At 42.0% G+C, this 14357-nt stretch overlaps 1 protein-coding gene across 1 annotated transcript in view; it reads right to left on the reverse strand.

The window, feature by feature from the left end:
- Positions 1-11954, reverse strand: part of bsna (bassoon presynaptic cytomatrix protein a) — a 122179-nt gene extending 110225 nt beyond the window's left edge. Inside the window, exon 1 of the mRNA XM_076102126.1 lies at positions 11767-11954. Within this exon, the coding sequence (XP_075958241.1) occupies positions 11767-11954 (188 nt within the window). The remainder of the gene's footprint in view (positions 1-11766) is intronic.
- Positions 11955-14357: the final 2403 nt, after the last annotated feature.

Below are 14357 nucleotides of genomic sequence, written 5' to 3' on the forward strand. Positions count from 1 at the left end.
GATTACTCTAATCTGCTCTCAGATCAGACAGTGCTGATTAAATTACATTATAATTTAAAAGTACAGTGTATGGTTTGTGCACTTTTGAATGCAAGTTCTATCTTAGTGAGTAACTCAGTGGATTTTAGGAAAAAGACCATGAAAAGAGTTATTTCACACCTACTGAAAGCTGCAAAATCTCTGTGACAGGTACGTGCCGCTTTCACCGGGTGAAATATAGACCCACTGTACCGCTTCAGCTCGGAGCCTGAAACCTCTTTGTCATTTTGTGACAAACAATAAACCTAGCATTGGACCGACTCACAGCTGATATGGTAGGCTCTGTCTCTCTGACATCCTACTTTCTCATCTTGCTTCTGTTCTTTCTATTCCCTTTCTTCCTCCAACTCTCTCCATATTTCGGCTTCAGTTACTTACTTTACTGTGTATGAAAACTGTTGTCTGACTGCTGCATCTTTATATTTCTGTGACATACGTTTCTGAAGGTGGAGACTTTGAGAGTACGAGAGTTTTTTGTTCACCCATGCTGGAACAGCTCGTTATTAGGATTCATGTTTAAAATCAAACAAGTCTCCCCGATAACAGGAGCAGAAGCTGCAGCTCCTTTTGAAGCTTTTGGAGGAAGAAAAAAAAACTGCTCGCAAACCTTTGAACACATCAACTACAGTGACCTAAATTCAAAAATCCCATTTTTCCCGAATTTCATGCTGATAACAAAAACATCCCATTTGAGTGTCTTTCGCTGTGCCAAACCCCCCACTGAGTCCAAATGACTGCAGGGCAGCACAACTGTGCTGGAAATTAAACTGTGTCATCCAGAGGATGTCGCTTTACTCGCCTCCGTCAGCTAACAAACACAGAGTGTTTTATGATTTTAAAATGGAGAAATGAGTGATTTGAGTTTGAATCAAAAATCTGCATGTTGTCACTGTCTTTTGCTCACAAAAAGTCATTTATTTAGAATTTGTGTTCATGAACAAGACAAGAGTTTCAAGAGTCTGTTGGGTGCTGACTGTCCTTGTTTGGGCTTCCAGCAAGAAAAACAACCCTGTTTTTTTTCTATCCATCATCTTTGAATAAACCACATTGAAGGGTTAAGCAGAGAGCAGTAAATCAGTGTCATGTTCCGTAGCAAGCAAATAGAAAAGGGTGAAACTTATTGGCGATGAAGAAATCACTATAAAGGAGGAAGAGGCTGTTGTGAGTTGATGCGCAAAAACACACAAACAGCGTACTGCCGTAGTTTGTTCCCAGGTGGTGCTGTGTCTGTACTTCTCAGCTTTAACACACTCCCACACAGTGCATGCACACACAGCCACAGCATCAATACAGGTAACATTTAGTGTCAGGTGGCGACAACATAATGAGAAAACTCTGGCGTGACCTTCGCTAGTGCAGTTGGGAGAAAATGGCAGAGCGCAGCATAATGTTCTCAGACAAACAAGCGAAAGTCAGAGAGAAATGTATCCCGAGCTGAAGGAAACGAACCGCGAGTGTAGGGTGTCAGTCACCCACAGTCATCACCACAGTATGGACATGGACAGCGTTGAGTAATCATAAAAAATATACCTGATTCCTTTGAGCAAAGAAAGTCATAATTAGTCAAATGTAACATGTGGTTCATTAAGCTGGAAGAAAGAGAGAAAAGAGTTATTGTCTGTGGGACAGTTCAGAAATAAAGAAATAAGGGGGAAAAATCTTTTATTTCAAGAGCCATTTGCCTGCAGTTAATATAAAATGATAGACGTATAAAATGGCACAGAACAGTGCAAATTCTTGTTTTATCTTGTAGTGTGATAGTAATGCTTTTCAGTCGCCTAAAGACACAGACTTGCCTCTTAATGGCCACAAGGGGGCAGATTGGCCAATAACAAGTGAATGAATGAATAAACAAATTTACTGACTTGACTGTATCAGCTAACCTCCATTCAAACACTCTCTGAATGAATCAGTTACCCACGGATAAATAAATATGGCTTATTGAAAACATATATTTATTCATTATAATAAAATTTGACAAATTTTCATGCGAAAAATATAAATCAAAGTTTGTTTTTGTTAGGCGGCGTGACCACTGCACCTACAGTATTTTATGGTGAGGAATCACTTTTGAATTAAAAACTGGTAAGCTATGAAAAGTGTGCAAAAAACTTAATGTCAATGATTGCTCAACATTGTCAGGAAGGAACCATCATCATCGGCAGCGGATAACACTGGAGGAGTAACTTTTCCTATAATGACTCGTGTGTGTGTGTGTGTGTCTGCACTGTTCTGTTCTTCTGATGTTTAGTTTTGCATATGTGTACGATAAGTGTAATATCAAGTATGTGTGTGATCTTTAACACAGGTGAAGGGAAGGCCAGATGTCTTGTTTCAGACTCATATGTATCAGCTGACCTACACTACAGTATTTTCTTTTTTTATATGTCATTGAATGTAATTATTATGTATTTCTGCTCAGTGCAGAACAATCATCCCTCTAGTATTCCTGCAAAGCAGCTCAGCTTTAATTCTAGTTATTATGAGAAGTGGCTTGTTCGTTAATTGTTTTCCATGCCAGGTTTACATGGATAAAACCTCTTCCAACCAATCCTGCAATGTTGGATCGAAAACAGTAAATACAAGCCAAAAGGGACACGGAGCACCTGTATCCAGGTAAATGCCGGGGCCGGCTGCTGTGTGTCAGTCTCTGTCTCAGTGTCTGGAGAGTTCCTTCTGACCAGAGCTGGCTTATTAATTGTCCCATTACGTTGGTTTTCTGGCAGAGACGGAGGAGCTGTGCAGTTTGGTTGTTGACCCTGCAGACTTTTCACAGTGCGTCGGGTCACAGCTCGCCTCTGAGACGATCAATTTGTTAACACCAGAGCTACACCCGGACAGCATCTCTTGGCAGGATGAGAGGACCCCTCAACCCACAGTTGGATCACACGACACCGGAACGCTCCGTGTGAAACCAATAGTGATGAAATTCCTCCAGGGAGAGTGGAAATTCATGTAAAACAACACTTAAACTGAACCCTTTTCAAAGAATGACTAATATAAAGCTTCCATTTAATGCAAACCTCTGTCTGTCATTGGCAGGGGGATATCGTCACATATACTATTTAGTGCTATATGGATCAGCAGGGAGGATGGAAATACATTTCATTGCCTTTGTCAAATTGAGCTTTACAGTAACTGCCTGCCAAACGTGTCCCTTTGTGCAGGGAGAACTCGTTATTCTTGTCTCACTAATCGTTAATCATGTATGTGAGTTTTTTTAGTTTTTTTTTTTAAAGGTGCAATTTGTTATGATCCAAAGAAATAGAGGGTAGCATTTCACCTCTACCAACTCCATACAATCCAATCTACACATGGTTTGTCGACTGCCGTCGTGAAGCCTAGAATTTGGCATATTGGCCGTCCTCATCTTCTTTTTTTGGTACCAGAAGTGACACAAGAGGGTGGAGCTAAGTACAACCGAACGCTGAATAAGACATTTTTAGGCAAACCAAAAATGTTACAATTAACTTAAATGAACTGAAAACGTACCGTGAAAAGGTTAAAGTTTTAAGACAAAAATAGGCTCATCCCTGAAAAGGCAGCTGTATCTTTTTTCTTTCGTAAGCTATTTCTTCAAATGAAACAGTAATATTTTGTGAGCTCTGTTTGGCCTTATAGTGGAGACCAAATTAAAGCTCCTGTTGGTCCCTGTGGTAGACACAGGACTAAGGTCTGAATGGCCCAGCGTGCCATCATTGTGGAAACTCACAGTGTTGGCTGAGGTGGTTCAGGCAGCGCTGCACACTGCTCACTACATGAGGTCAGGGCCGACTAGACTGGTGTTTGTTACAAATCCCTACTGAGCCCTGGAGGGGGACTGACAGCCAAAACCAGGAAGCCTTCGTAATCTGGACTTTTGATCCTTCATTCATAGAGATTTAAAAGGTGTGGCAAGTTCCAACACATCTAAAAAAAAGAAAGCAAACCTACATTAACGTTTCATGCTGCAGCCTTGGATCAAATAAACTTGACTTTTTTCAAACAAGCTTGTAAAGTGAAGCTTTTGTGTATCAAACACCTACTAGATGCAAACTGGTTTGCACTCAAAGTTAAATGTCTACAAATCTTTTAGAGCTCTAATTTGCTGTATATTTGTTCATTTGCAGTGCAGAATGATAATTTAGCCAACACAGAAGCCTATGTGAGCAGTTAATGTTTTTCATAACAAATAAAAAGAATTTGGAGCGTTGTTCCTTCTGTAAATAGACTTACAAAAACCTGTATGCTTTTGTGACTATTTTTCCCAGATAGAGCTTGCCAGCAAGCGCACCATGCAGGAAGATGCCATGAATTAACCCTGCCCACACAGCTCTGATTGGTTTGTTATTTTTCCAACTAGTGGAGACATACTCTATGTCAAAGGGCACACCGCCAGACATATAGAAGTCGCTAGGCGAATCAGAGATGTGGGATGCAGTTCAGAGGTCTGGAACCGGGCGAGCTTCATATGTTGCTTCAGTCTCAGTTCTCATGGATGAGGTTTTGTCATGACAGGATCGAGCGGTACTGACCACCAGAATGGCAGAAAAGCACTTTGTGTATAACTGTAAATGTCACTATAATCTTGCATACTGAAGCTGATATGCTTGGTTTGATTTTTACCAAAATTGGTCTGAATGAGGTTAGAAAAAGCCTTTTCATGAGCTTGCTGCCTGTATTATAGTATGCATTGCATTGGCTTTCTGCCCGTTGGGTAAAGTCCATGCTCGTCTACCTAGACCAGGACAAATTCCAACATATTCACTTTGTGACTCCAGTAGTTTACGATCTCCTGGTTAAAGCAGCCAACAGAAAATCCATTATCCACCACTGTCTTCCCTGTGATTCCACAGATTTCACCTCTGGTCCTGCTCAGATAGCCGTATCGTTTCTGTTCGGACTATTTCTGGGTTTCACTCATAAGCTCCAGCGACAGCATCTATTTGCTGAAAACCAATACTGTCTTGGGCTGTGATATTGTGCTTATTGCCATCTTATCTCCCGATGCAGCCACCCAAACACATTTAGTATTTGGAGGCTCCTGCAAACATGTCCTCCTGATAACAGGGCGTGTAAATATATTGAGAGCCTCTGTCTGTCTCTCGCCCACTCAGTGTCACACATTCACCGACACACAATTCGTAAAAATCTCACTTTTCAAGTTCACACACTAACACAGAGAGGAAGACGTTCTCTCTTTTTTCTTCGTTCACAATCGCCCTCCAACACATCCGCGTTAATTATCTTTTGGAGGGTGAGGTCAGCTTTGTGAACCTCCAGGGGATTAAAGATGGTGACTAAGGACCTGCTCACTGCCTTTCAGGGTAAGAGTCAGAAAGTCAACCTACAATCGCAGTCCAGGTCAGTGTTTTCCAACTGTATGGTCTGAAATCCTCCACGACATTTACAGTGGCAAGATCACATTAGAGAGACAAAGCTTGAGAGCAAAACCCAACATGCTGCTGCATTTTCTTCAGAAACCTTGAGTCGTTTGTTGTCTCTGTGTGCATTTTCATCAACATATCTCTGTTGGGTTTTAGGTGCTATATATATATATATATATATATATATATATGTATATGGTTGTGTTGAATTGAGGGACTGCTCTTGAACCTTTCCCTGTTGGTGCATTCAGGTACGCTATGACATCTGAGATTTCAGATTTGGCTGCTAAACAACGACCTTTACTGTAAGAAATGACCAAATTCAAATCAGTCCATCATCGCATTTTGTTTTCTGGGTTTGATTTTTGAAAAACAAAGTTCATATTTGTGATGCCAAAAATCTGCCAAAACTCAGACCTTTGATGTGGGAGTGTACTCTGTTTAAATTGAGGATGGTTTTCAAAACGGTCCATAACTGTGTGTCTCAAAGCAACACATTTATAACCAAGTATGTCAAGATTAAAGGCAAAGACCAGTGTCTTGTAAGAGCTTCAGGGTGTAATAAGAAGCTATTTTAGGCACAAATATAGCCACCAGTGGACTAGAATATTTGCTTTAATCCAACAGATCAACAGAGCTTTAGTTTTTGAATAAGCCGTCGGAAATCAAGGAGGTTCAGAGATTTGTATTCAAATACACACTCAGATCTGGTCTGTAATTTCTTTTAACTTCAGTTTCATGTCATCATGTTATCTTTAGTGTCACATTGACTCAATTAACATGGATACCATGCTTTCTCCATCCACCATATTTTGACAGTACAGGGTTAAATTCACATTGAGGACCCCTTTTTTTCTGCTGTGCTAAGAAATAATACTCATCCAAACCAACATTTATCAGCATCAGAAAATATTAAAGCTCCACAACGAATTAAATAGATGTGTAACATGAAAAGATTTTTGCTTGTACAGATGAAACCCGAGAGAATTATCACCCGACCCTGCAGCTCTCCTTCTTTTGGCTCATCGCTTTGGTACGAGGCCAAAATTCTGGTTTAGTCTCAGTGTCAGTTCAACCTCTTCTCCAGCAGCAGGCAGCTGTCTTCAGTAAACAGCCTCTGACAAACCAACTGTACGTTACCTGCCCACCACCAAACTGCAGCATCTAGCGGCTAAAAAGCCACATTTTTGTTCCAGGGGTTGGTGGAGACCAAAACAGAGGTAAAAGGAGAGAGAACATTGGATTTGCATTTATCAGGCGGGCACAAACAGCAACACTTTTTACACTATTTGTTATTAGAGGAGCGGTTAAGCTTGGATGTTGGATAAAAGGAACGGACCAACTCAACCAATCATCAACAGCTACAGTATAATGGATCTGCACTGTAGCTACAGCCTGACATTTGGCCGACATCTACTCAACATCACACCCCATAACTTTCAACCTCGCCATCAAATTTCAACAACAAAAAGGCTAAAGGACGGCCGGTAACCAGTCCACTCAGCAGATCAGAAACTGAATCCTAACAGCGTTCATTCCTCTGCTGATGTGAGACAAAAAAAAAAACTCACGTCACTCTGAGCAGGACCGTCAGCATAAAAAGCCTCAATAACAAACTCAGTCGAACTGTACGTTCACAATGAACACAGCAGTGACAGGCTGCTGCTTTTCTGCAAGAGGTGGAAAAACAAACTTAAACACATAAAACATGCGCACGCACTCATGTACACACACACACACACACACACATCCCACATGCATGCCTCGCTGGAAAGGGAAAATTGGTCCCAACTGTGTAGCATGTCAGAGAAAGAAAAAAATATGGCCACAAAGTCAATGTTCACACACTCCATTTCTCTCTCCAACATACACACACACATTCACACTCTCCCACACAAGTAATCTCTCTCTTTCTCACTCACACACAGCTTGATAAATGTGTACAGTGAATAAATTGCGATGACTGCCGACTTTTGCGAGTGCTCGAGCCGCTCTTCACAGTTGCTGATCATGTACACAACAACAGTGTGTGTGTAACATACACACACACAGACAAATGTACACACAGCCCAGTCTATATGTGACAAATAAGTCTGCGAATATGGCGAGAGTGGGGTCAGATGTAAACTGAACATGTAAGGCCTGTTCCATATGTGCTGTAGATCTAAGGTTCTCTCTCTCTCTCTCTCTCTCTCTCTCTTGTTCTCTTGTCTTTGCTATGCTCTCTCACTCCTTTCTGCCTCCTTTATCTTCAGCCATCTGGATATCCGTACTCTCCATCCCCCTCTCCTCTTTCTCTCTATCTTGCATCTTGCATTTATTTTGTATTCTTTCCTCCCTTACACAACTGTGTACATTGCTTCATTATCACTCATTCTCTCTTTGGTCTTAAATTCGCCTCCATCCATCTGTACATCAAATGCCCTCCATGTGTATTTCCTCTGTGCACTCTTTTTCAATTTTACACTCTCCTCCCCCTTTTCATTTATTCTCAAATTTCAATGTGCTTTATTTGCGTGTCATTTTAAATTAACTTGCCGATTAAATACAATTGTATTATACAAAATATCTATAATGATGTGCTAAATACATTAAAAGAATGTTGAAAACTAATTATAAATTAAAAGGAAAAAAAAAATTTGAGACAGGTTTACAATCTGATTTAGTCACCTGTCAATATAACGTATCATCGTTTATATTGCTGGTTGTTCCTGGATGATCCCTGACTGGAGGTAACAGTTTTATACACCTTTTGATCTATCACTACCCCATCACTCCCTTTCCCCTTCTTGTGTCCCTTCAGCTTCTACACCCCCTTCGGCCCTCTCTCTTTCTGTCTTCCTCTTTCCCCTTTATCTCACTAGCTCTCCCTCTCTCTCTCTCCCCCTCCCCCCCTCTCTCTATCTCTCTCTCTCTCTCTCTCTCCTTATCTCCTATATAGCACTACGGTTGTATCTCATTGTAAAGGCAGAGTTATTTAGATGCTGCTGGTTATTGGTTGAGAAGGGGGCGGGAAGGGAGAGAGAGAGATGGAGGGGGAGGGATTTTCCCAGAAGGATGGAATGTACAGTATATTTACAGACTGTCAAGAAGAGTGACAACATTACCTGTTTCAGTAAATGCCCCAAAACGACATACGTTTACGTTCAAGTGACAAAGCTCTTTCATGGCCGTGATAATAATGACGGGCGCAAAGGAGGAAGTGAGGCGAGTAAACCTCAACAAAGTAGTTATATTAACCCAAACCAGGATGTTTCCTTTAATCCATCAAAGTCATATTTCTACCTAAACATTGTCACATCATGAAATTTATTTAATTTTCAACAGTGACTTATAATGGTTTTGGGAAGCACATACAAATGAAGCTGACATCTATTGTATATTAAAATGTAAAGCTGGCAATGTTCTATATTTTTGTTATTGTGAACAAATTTCATGAAAAGATCAAAACCAGCAATCCATTGAGCCCACTAACAAGTATTGACTGTGTATCCAAAACCTAATATATCTTATTCCTCACTGTCATAGAGCTCCATTGTTGTCCAAGAAATGTCTTTAAAAAATACATCAATGGGACCACACCGCTGCAATGGGTGCTTTCATTGCTATTCATTATTTGAAGTCAATCCCACAAACAGCATCTTGCTGCCTCAAAAAGACACAAGAGTATCAAATTTGCATTCATCTGCAGCTGAAAATAGTCCCCTAAAATACTCTTTACTCCTGTTTGAATAACTTTTGCTGACAAGTACAGAAATCCAGCCGTTTTAGAGCATTACTGAGACTTTTTAATGCAACAATTAATTTGTAATGCGTTTGTAAACATATACATGTTCAGTAGGAACCAATGGGTTTGGGACTGAGTGCCACAGACATGGAGGCTTAGTCGTCCATTAAGTTTTATTGACAATAAGAAATTTGAATAATGGCAGCCTTAACCTTTAAAGAAAACATGCATACCTTTAGGTTACAGCTTTACATTAATATTGTAAACAGCACAACATGACAACTGAGTGGAATGTTAATTTAGAGGGAGAGGGGAGGAAAGAGAGAGAGAGAGAGAGAGAGAGAGAGAGAGAGAGGGAGAGAGGGAGAGAGAGGACCGAGGGAGCATGGAAATGTGCAGGGATTGAGTGAAATGGGAAAGGGAGAGACAAAAGCAAAAGAATGAGAAGGATAGGAAGAAAGGGAGACTGAAAAAAGGGAATTGAGAGAGAGAGAGAGAAGGACATCCTTTCTGCTATATACTGACTACAAGTGTGGATAGGATATAGAGAGAGACAGAGAAAAGGGGAGAAGAGAGAAGAGAGTAGCAAAGCATGCGAGTGTGCAGAGGAGATTGGGAGCAAGAGAGTGATAGGAGCAGGCAGTCAGGCAGAGCAGAGCAGAAGAGGGAGGGAGTGTGAGAGAGAGAGTGTGAGAGTGAGAGTGAGAGGGGCGGGGGGGGTGAGCAAACACGCTCTGCACGTGAGTCAATCTGTTCACATGGCCTTGTATTACGCTGTTATAAATACTTAATGTGAGGCACTTCATGCCGCGGAAAACCCTCGCCTTTTATTCTGAGCGGATTTTAAAATGTGGGCGCCGATTTTTGAGGTCTGAAGTTGCAGGAGGGCAGAGACCTGCAGATGTAGTGCATCTTATATAGAAGATTTGATAAAAGCAACAGAGAATGAGATCACTTTGAATCCCCTAAACAGAGTAATGCAGAAATAATGCATTTTTCAGCTCTGTTGTTGTTCATCGGAAGCGAGCTGAAGCTGTCATCTGCTCCCTGAGTCCCTGCGTTATGTAATGATGGATAGGCCTGTGCTGCTCTGCTCTTCTCTCCTACAGAGGCATGAATCAAACCTGGGATGTGTCCTAAATATAACCACACACACACACCCTGGTGTGTTTGCAGGCCAGCTGTAGCCCTACTCTGGCATTTTTTCTACAAAACGTCTACCTGATTGCGTCTCTGTAGAGCAGCCATGGCTGCAGAGTTTATGGATGAGGCGGTACAGTAAACTGGGTTTCCTGAATTCTTGCGGCAACGACACAAGATTGGAGCATTGTGTGTTAGCTGAGCCAAGCCAAAGATTGAAGCTGTAGGGGTGAGAGGGATCCTAACATTTGTGAAAAAGGTTTGTATAGAGGCCTTTGATATACAGCTGTGTAGAATGACTTGTGTCTACAGTGCAGCTGTTGTGCACATGTTGTCAGGTCATGTGAAGCTATGTTAGGAAACACATGGTGTTCATGTTATATGTATGGTAAAAGAAAAAAAGGCTGACAGTCTTAGTACTGCATAGAGAACAGGTATGCACATATTTGGATTAGGACAAAAAAAAATGTTACATATAGATGTCAAAAATGGCCTTTTTGTGTTATACAATCGAACACATATCTGGTTGTATGTTTAAGAAATGGCATGATTTAGTGGGATATCACATGTATGTTATAGTGCTGTTGATGCAATAGCACGGTATGGAAGAGAGGATATATATTTATTTATTTTATATTATGTGGCACAGTAGGGTTTGGTTTGACATGGTACGGTACAGAACGGTATGTCGGTAAGCAACGTATGTCAAGACGCTTCTAAGTCATTAACGAGAAACGCTGTCGTTGCTGGTATAGTATGCTACACACATATCATCAAACACGCGCCTACATAGCCGGCAAGCCCCTTAACGTACACGCGCGCACACACACACACACATTCAGCGCCCTCCTCTATTCCATGCGGAAACAAGCGAGTGTGTGAAGACGCTCCCTCGAGCACAAACCACACAAACAAAACAAAAAACGTCCCAATGGTCACGTTCAATAAAATGTTAACGGAGAAAAACGAGCGGCTCGATTGTGTGGGGTTTTTTTTTTTAGAGAGAAGACACGTCCTGTTCGACACAAATACGCCAAAAGCACAGCCCGAGCCGGCGGAAGGAGGAAATACTATTACAGCACAATCTGAGACCGAACAAACAGCCGGAGATGCTCGCTGATGATTCCCGTAACATGGAGCACAGGGGCACGGTGCTTGTGAGCCGCATTAACATGCAATGTCAAAACCTATTTTAGGGAACACGTTCAAAACGAGCCGCTCGGGCTCACCGGTGTGGCTGGTTGCGTTTCAGCACCGCGGACAGCTCTCGGGTTTTTCAGCATGCAGGGATTGGCGCGGGAGAGAGAGAGAAACAATGTGTGACACTCTTAATCTCATCTCTCTAAAAATGTGAACCAAATGACACCTGGTCTCTTGTCCATCGACCGTTTCCGTGTTAAAAACACACACACATTGGGTTGTGATTCAGTAAACCCAGAAGCCCTCCACCCAGCCGCATTTACCCGAGACCTCCCCTATACTGCTGCTCCCTACCTCGTCATTCCCATCCCGGGGCCTCCGATCCCCATCCCTCCCCCGGCAGCGGTTCCGTTGACCGGCTTCATGTGCTGTCCTGCCCCCGGTCCTGTTGCGGGTCCTCCGGGCATCACCGACCCCGTCATCCCGGCTGTCCCCGGCTCGCCGGGCTGCCCGCCGCCCTCCATGCTCGCTTCGTTCCCCATCTCGGTCTCGGCTCAGGAGACGGGAGAGAGGCGGAGAAAGGCAGTAGGTCAAATCGGCGGTGTCGCTCTCTGTGTCACTATACGTTGTTTTTTGTAATCTAACCATAAAAAGAATGAATGGAAAAAAGAGGAGCGAAAACTGGGAGAGTGAACTCAGCGTTGCTCCTCCATCACCGCCATCATCATCATCATCGGGACCAGTGGGCTGCCTCCTGACGCGATGACGGGAGTGCGCCGCGCAGCCACGGCCACTGTGAGGGGGGAAATGAAAGCGCAAGAGGCGAGAGAAACCGAGATTAGATTAGATTAGATCAAAGTTAAATGAGCCCCGTGGACGAATTTGGGTCGCAGCAGCAGAAAGATACAAAAAGCAACATGGAGACAAATGAAAAGGGTTCACTCTGACCTCCAGTTGGTGATCATCATAAGGGACACACAAATACAAAGACAACTCAGTTATATGTATCTGGTATTCATTTTGGTTGTTTCATCCCTGAACACTACCTTGCCCTCTGTTCATAAATCGTATGAGGGTTTTTTTTAACTGCAGCTTCTTCTCCACATTCAGATTGATGCTGTCACGTAAAACAAGTTAACTGATTTCATTCCTGGATGAAGCAATAAAGTTAAACTATACCAATCAGCCACGAGACAAACAGATGTTAAGTAAAAATAACAAAGTGTGCTTACAGAATGGAATTATATGAATTTTCAGCTGAATGCATGATGTGAAAATGTGCATGTTTGTCTTAAAAAGTAATGTTGATTTGCCAGAAATGCACTGTCAATGGCAAAGACCAAAACACTATCCTCACTATCTTTGATGAAATTACTGGATTTACAAACAGCTGCTTGAAGAGCAGAATTGCGCAACCACAGACGCGGGCGCGCGCTTTCCGGCTGTCGAGGCTGCTGATGCTGAGAAGACGAGAAGCGGGGAGTGAAGGAGGAAAGGGAGAGAGCTACAGCGGCTGTACGTGCGCATTCATGTGGCGCTTTTTCACACGAAGAAGGGCACGAGGAGCGTCGTGAGCGCGCCGGGGCGTCAGGACCGACTGCACCGGAGCATCACGTGTCAGAAAACACTCCACGGTTTTACGCACCCGCTGGTACTCACTATTTATCCAGAATGACTTCCTCCTGGTGGTGCACAGTAGCACTCCGGAAAACGTTTAGGCTATTTGTTGATTTTGATTTACTGGTGGTTGACTACATCTTGACGGGCCACTAGCTCTGTGTGCATTATATTATAGATATAGGAGATTCATTTAATTATTGGAAGAAAAGCTAATTCAATATATATTTTTTTTTTTAAACTGTTGAAACCATATTTAAGTATGATATATCATAGTTTTAGTAAGCAATAATAATGCACATCATAGCATATTCAATTTAGGTAAAGTATGTCACATATCCAAAATAAATAATAATTAGCTGAAGGTTGTGTTTTTAGATCCATTTCTTTATTTGTCTGGTATTAAGCAGAATATGTCAAAAAATGTGCTGCAACATTGAAATAAAATGTGGTTCATTGAGGCCAATAAACAAGTGATTATCCTTTTCTACAGCCTGAAAGACTGTCACCTTTTGTCATATTTCATTTGACTTGCCTAAAGCATCAATATCAGTCAAAGCAGCTGCAACAACCACAGCAGCAGCATTAACACCAACAGTAGAACACATTTAGCTGTGGAACAAAACACAGGGAAAGGGAGAGTTTGAGAAAATCAAAGTGTGAAGAGGGCATTAAATCCATCCCATACAACAATAACAACAAAGTCGGTCAGATAACAGCCTCCAAGCAGCGTCCCACCCCCTCAGCCACTGGGAAAAGGTCCACTCTCTGTTCCAATGCCAAGTGTCTCCCTCTGAGGCCAGACTTTATAGAGATGAATAAACCCTGCCAGCTAACTTCAGCGCTGCATGTCTACTGTGCAGTGTCTTTCTCAGCGCAGAGCAAAGAGACAAAGTGCCGCTGCAGTTAAAAAAGATAGATGGAGAGAAAAACAATTCTCCTCTAAGCTTCTTTCAGCTTTCACATATTACAAATAATGCCATTAGTTTTTATTTTCAAAGACTTTTTACTCTTTCGATCATACTTTGTGCTTAGTCCAGAGCAAACAGGGCTAAAGAAAACAAGCAAACAGGCATGGCCTGTAACATTTAACAATTAACATTTCAAAACTGTCAAGTGATTGTGTTTCCAACATTAGCAACACTTAACAGGGTTATACCAGGAACAAGAAAACAAACAACAGAAGAAATGAATAAAAAGATAAATAAAAATCAACTTCCATGGGCTCAATACTTTTTGAACCACCAGCACACATCACAACTCATGAACTCAGGGCTTCCAGAAAATGTCCACCTGCAAACTTATGAATATGCATCGTGGGTTGTTGA

The sequence above is a fragment of the Anarhichas minor genome, unplaced genomic scaffold, assembly GCF_050575085.1.
Source record: "Anarhichas minor isolate MPS153535 unplaced genomic scaffold, ASM5057508v1 ptg000003l, whole genome shotgun sequence".
In the NCBI taxonomy this organism is placed as follows: Eukaryota; Metazoa; Chordata; class Actinopteri; order Perciformes; family Anarhichadidae; genus Anarhichas; species Anarhichas minor.